We start from the raw sequence: 6485 nt of genomic DNA on the forward strand, positions 1-6485 counted from the left end.
GTTCTGTCGTGCACATTGCGCTGGATGGTGTAAGGGAGAGTAACGTGACGCTCCTCCGCCACCGCGCCTTCAACGTGCAAGAGTTCCAACATGCTGGTCAGGTTCACGATATCAGCCGTGCGAAGGTTGATGTGAAGTCCCTTCACTTTACACGTGAAATGGCCCTGTTGCGTGGTGTACCCGTAACTCTTGGGTCTTGTGGACGAATAACGATCGATAAAGTCTCCTGGCTCCAACTCGCTCGTCAGGTCTCCCAGATAGTCCCGGAGGGGTGGTTTTCACTCTCCAGGGCGGTGTAAGAAAATGACGCTATCCGTGTCATGATACAGACAGCGTTCCCCTAACCCGTCCAGCACGTCGTACAACTTGAGGCGTGCGTACGCCGTGGTGAAGGCAGCAATCACCACGTTGGTGTGAGGTTCCAATCCTTGAAACTTTTCTTTTTTGAAACTTGAAACCTGTAGTGAACTTGGATAAGGTCGCCGTTCACGATGAGCACATCATTCACCTCGATACTGTCGTTGTTCAGCAGAGCAAAGCAGGCTATGGGGTCGTCCACGTACTCGGTACGTTGGGGGTTGGGCTGCTCACCAAACTTTCCCCACATACAATTCAAACCATCTTTGCTACGGAGCGGAGGCCTGGGTTCTTCTCGATCTTGCTGGGATCCATACGGACGCCTTGGTGGCGTTCGTAATCGTCGACGTACTGCATCTTGTCGGCGTCGGTGGTGCACCAACTGGGCCACCCCGACGCTTCTTGTTTGTACTTCAAGAAGGTCTTGATGTACTCTTCAAACAACCGTGCCCAGCGTTCCCAATGCCACACATCATACACACGGATCACGCGATAGCCTTTCTCTAGAGCTTTGTAAATCTCGGGGTGGGCCCACGTTCCCGTGAACGCCCGCTCCTCGTCCGAATGCGTGCACGAGCCTTGCTCCTCCTCTTGGGCACACCGGTGACACAGAGGGAACATCAACTTGTCGTTGACGCGGACAGGGAGGACGGGGAAGAATAGGTCGCGAGGCGGTAAAACACGTAGCTTAATAAGTCCCTTGTACGCGTGAAGATCTTCCTCGAAATTCTCGGTAAGGATCGCGTCGGGGTGCCCCACGGGGTACTCGCACATGGCATTGACCCACGGGTACAACGACGTAAAGTCATAGTAGTGAATCTCTTCGCCCTGCTCCACGTTGGCTTTGCAATGCAGTCGAATCGCGTTGGTCCTTCCTCCGAAAAAAGCATCACGAGACTCAAGAGGTTTTCCGTCCTCGACATCCCCCACGAGAGCTCGCAGTTCGGGGTGAGTGTTGAGTTGCGCGTCAAACTGGCACTCCCACACATCCTCGTAGTTGTAGCCTTGGGCTTTGAGACGCAACTCCACCGCGCGCGTATGCTTGCGTAGCTCTTGCATCGTGGTGTTCGTCAAAGGGTTTACGGTGTGAGGCTGGAAACACGTGGTGCAACCGTGGTAGAAACACCCGTGGTACTGGTACACCGTGTTGGTAGACTCGGCGTACCCGTCCACCTTGATCCGACCTGCCAAACGCACTTCGCCACGGTTCCCGGTATGCTGAATAAACACTCCTTCTCCCTCGCGATGTTCGATGTACTTCAGCCACTGCAACGCTTTCAGAGATTGCACGTCGTGCCCACGGTACCCGCGCGTGGGTATCAGTCCAATAGTCTTCTCCTCCAGAAACTTGGTGCGCAGTATACGGCTAGACAAGGAAGCAATGGTGATGGCCACCTGAAACGGGTGAAGACCTGCAGCGGCCGTGATGAGCTCGTCGAAAGCGAGTACCGCTCTCTTGAGCACCTCAACGTCCTGATGACAGTAGGAAGCGAGATCCTCTTGCAAGTTAAACACGGCACCACGAGCCACTTCGGCTTGGTGCCAGGCACGTAGGGCGCGGGCATCGTCTTCTTTTATCCCTTGAAGGTCGTAATAGCCCAAGTCGGGCATGGCCCCCACGTAGTCTTGGTGCTCGGGGGTGTTGAGAAAATGAGGAAACGTTCCCTTTTGGGTCAAGTGATCAAACAGGTTCAGTTACATCACCTTCCCTCCTGTGAAAATCACTTCGGGTTTAAAGCCATTCGTAAAAATGTATTCGAGGATGAAATAGGAGTCGTAGCCTTTAAAATTGTTAGCCAAACACGTGTAGCCAGCATTACTCCCATCGAACAGCCAGTCGCAAAACGCTTGTACCTTGGTAAAACTGCGTTTGCGAAGTCCACACGTCTCGCACTCCAGGCGATCCATAGACCACCCCTTGCAGGTTTCACACAGTTTTTGCACCCCGACAAAATTCACAGTGTGCTTGGCTTCCAGAGGCATGGCCTCAAAATCAAAGATGATCAAGCGCATCGAATCGTCATCATCATCATCGTCATCGTCAGTGCTGTTCTTCTTCTTCGGGAGAGCATCGTCACCCATCGTCACGTAACACAAATGATCGGGGGGAACCACTTCCTTGCACACGGAGCACTTGTACTCTCCACACACATGATCACCTTCCTTTCGATCCATCATATCGACGCGTTTACCACACGTCTCGCACTTGTGGTACCGTTGGCAATACGACCAAGAGTCCTGGGGTTCACCACCACCACCACGCTTCCTGGCTCCTCGAGGCTTGACAAGTCGGTGGTTCTCGAAACACGCGTGCGAAAGTACCTGTGACACTCGTAACAATACTGCCACTCCCAACGATGGTCTTGTTCGGCGGGTGGCACCAAGGGGGAACACTCTTGCTCACCACACCCATAGCACAGGTTGTTACACTTGTGATTTCTTTGATCGTACCCCTTTTGACAGCTCGTACAATAATAACAGCGACCAAGCATCCCCGGCATGCTATTGATATAATCGAAATGTCCCTTGGCGTGGTAGAGGTAGAGCCTGTACTCGGGAGCAGGTAAGTTTCCGGAATAGAAAAAGGCATGTGCGTGCGTACCACATGAAGATGGAAATTACCTTGCAACACAAACTGTTCGTTCGATTGCACCACGGTCTCAACGACACCCATAATGCGTTGAGGGGTAAGTTGATTACGGCGCATTAAACGGCAAAGCAATGGGGTTCTTGAGAGCAGGGGCATCGAGAGTAATGCGCGCGTAATCGTGCTTTTGCACCCCGCGTAGCGTGTCGTCGAGAACACGATCTAACACCCGCTCCACATCCTCCAAATGTTCCTTGATAGTACCACGAGTAGGTAGATCGACCGACAGTTCGTAATCGGTACAGTCAGTACGCATTTTGGTAGAATGCCGAGTAGTCACTTGACGTAAATCATACGTAACATCATCCTTCTCCTCCTCCTCCTCTTCCTCCTCATCATCATCACTATCAACGGGGCGTTTCTTCAGACGACCTTCTTGTCGTTGTTGTTGCAACCCAGAAGGCCCAGGTTCGTTCAAAAAAGGATCTTCAAACGAAAACTTCTCACCCTACCCCTCTGGGGTGCTATAATAGTCAAACAATTCGTTTGAACAACAGTTCAAAGGAACTAAATTGAGGTAAGTCCGACTCAGCGAGATCATCGTAAAAAAAATCAGGAGGAATCGTTCACTCTCTTCTTCTTCTCCTTCTTCGGGGTCAGGTAGCACGTCTAACAGTTTGTTTAGCCACTCATCATTACCATCATATAAGCCATGGCGAAGCTCGCCAAGAACAAACTGAAATGCGAGTGAAAATGCCACCTCTTTCATAGAATTCTTATCCAATAAAAAAAATTCTAGTAAGCTAAAAATACTTTTTTCTAAAAATAAACCAATCATTTTCCATTTTCAACCTTTTTTCTACCCTCTAATTGGACAAATAAAAATACTTAACCCAATCAGGGGCGTTCCCGATGATCTCATCGATACACAGGGTTCCCGTGACCATTATTTTTATTTTTAAAAACACTCTATACTGTATATAATAACATTTATGACAAAAAAGCAAAAAAGAGAGGGGAGGGGTGGGTAAAACAATAAGCCATGACATCATCGGTATGACGTCTTTCGATACACAGGGTTACCGTGACCATTATTTTTATTTTTAAAAACACTTTTAACCCTTAATAACAAAAAAAAAAGCATAAAGAGAGGGGGAGGGGAGGGTATAAAAAAGCCATGACATCATCAGTATGACGTCTTCCGTTTTCCAAGCCTCTGATTGGCCAATACATCCCTTAGACAATCAGAAGCGTTCCCGATACACGTAACCTACTTGAATGTCTATAAAAGACGACGAAGAGCCGGGACCACTTCACAGCCAAAAAAATTCAAAATAATAATGATAACAGCAACAATAAAAATGGTTGAACCAATTGAATGCCTAATTTGTAAAGAAGAAGAAGAAGATGTCATAGAAATAATAACATGCTGTAAGCAAACTATCCACAACCAATTGGGATTGGTATAGGGCACAAGAATACCGAGGAATACAACCCACGTGCCCTCATTGCAGAAGAAGAAGAGCGCAACAACAACAACAAACTAGAGCACAGCCTACCCCTGTGATTGTAATTAGCGACGATGAAGATGATGTTGGCTATGTAATAAACTACAGAGATGGGTGGGGGGTAGAGGACTGGATGGTGGCACCCCCACACAGGGACACAGGAACCATAGACTTTGCCACGGATCAAAGAAGAAGGGACACTTTTTTAAAGAACATTTTTATTTAAAATTGTTATTTAATACAAATGGTTTTTAATAAAACGTTTATAACCAGGCAAATGTCTCTTTTCTCTTTAAGAAAGAGGGGTGACTGGTGAAGGGGTTTCCCCTGCAATTTGACGCGCAATGTCTCTGGTCACACCCCAAACTTGTTCCTCTCTTCCCCGCAACAAGCCATACAACTCCCCCTTCCGGAGCATCTTTAAAATATCTACGGGGGATAGACAGTCCAACAAATCTTGAATGTAAGATTTCCAATGCCCTTGCCTAGCAAGCCCAAGTCTATCACTCAGGTTTTTCATCCCCTCCCATATCAATTCCATACAGTCCCTCAGGGTGGCTCTGGCCTTATAAAAGCCTTTTTCCACAGCTCATGGTCACGGTGCACCAAGGGATCCCACTCGGCCATCAGGTCTAGAATCAACGCCTCCACATAATGACCCACATGCATGCATGATATTTTACGTATCAATAACATCGTAAGTCGCCTGAGGCTCGTCAAGCGCGTCAATCATCATCCGCGGAATTTTCCTCATCGCTAGTGTCACTCTCGACGACAACTACTTTCTCGGCTTCTTCGCCATCGGTATCATTTCCACTTCATCCGGCATCTCCTCCTCCTCCTTCTGCTCCACTTCTTCTTCTTTGGGTGGGGGGACGGGAACGCTTTCGTTTACGCAAGTTGTAGGGAGCTTCTTGCCCTTCACCTTCTTCTTCTTGATAGTGGCACTGCCTTTGTCTTCTTTGCTTCCTTCGGCGGCTCCGCCCACACGAACCGGTCGCATTTCTTGTTTGGAGGTCTCACGTCACACTCGCGGCTCACTCCGACACGGCAAATGAGGGTATGTTCACACACTGGAAAATCGGTGACGTTAACTCCCTCCTCGACAGCCTCTCTCACCGCCTCAGCCTCGTCTTGATTGAAATAAAAGCCACACCCTATCTGACCTTTTGAGAAATCCACAGGAGTACCGCACTTTAAGGCAGACCCTACTTTTTTGACATCTACGTCACAAAAACACTTTATCATCAACAAACAATGCAGCAATGTTCTTCGCTTCAAAATTTCCATCTTATATATTCTTTTTAGGGTATCCCATAATAATACCCTCACCTATGCCGTCACTTCCGCCCGATATATTCCCACCAATTACAACCCTCCCCCTCCCCCCTAAAGTCCAAAGGTCAAAGTCCCAAGTCCAAAGTCCATCCGTGACGTCACTTCCGCCCGATATATTCGGACCAATCACAGCGCGCCATTTCCAACAACCAATCAGAACGCGCCACGACCGCGCGGCCGGGGGTCTGGGATCTACCCGTTATATAGACTTACTTTACTACTATCGTCCCTATCAATGAGTCCAGTCATGTACAAGTAAAAAAAATTCTATTTTCTAGGTTAAAGATAATCACTTGCTAGAAATGGCATATATGTGATCCAGTCCCCTGGTGTATCTCACAGCACAAGTCTAAAAAGGCCTAGTTATTTTGATTAAAATCTAGGGGTGGTAAGCCATTGACTCCTGGCTATTTTTGAGCTGAATTTACAAAAAACAGACTGAAAACAGATACCTCCCCCCCCCCCCCTATCATGAGTTTTATACAGCCCGTCAAAGTCAAACACAGCTGCACCTAGTCAGCGGTATCCAAGCTTTCCAACAGTGCTTTGCGGTCCCCACTTTTAATCCCTCGTCGTTGTGCTGAAGCCAGCACAAGCGAAACTTGTTTGAAGGTATTACTGTGTTTCATATTCATTTTCAAAATCAAGCGGATAGCGTGTAATTTATAAAGGAAGCAGTTCCCATCGTTTGTTGC

At 48.2% G+C, this 6485-nt stretch overlaps 1 protein-coding gene across 1 annotated transcript; it reads right to left on the reverse strand.

Annotated features, from left to right (window-relative positions):
* Nucleotides 1–612: 612 nt before the first annotated feature.
* LOC116612819 lies at nt 613–1968 on the reverse strand. Its single transcript, XM_032373423.2, has one exon. It carries the CDS (start codon nt 1966–1968, stop codon nt 613–615), a length of 1356 nt encoding a protein of 451 aa, XP_032229314.1.
* Nucleotides 1969–6485: the final 4517 nt, after the last annotated feature.

This window comes from Nematostella vectensis, chromosome 7, assembly GCF_932526225.1.
Source record: "Nematostella vectensis chromosome 7, jaNemVect1.1, whole genome shotgun sequence".
Lineage (NCBI taxonomy): Eukaryota > Metazoa > Cnidaria > Anthozoa > Actiniaria > Edwardsiidae > Nematostella > Nematostella vectensis.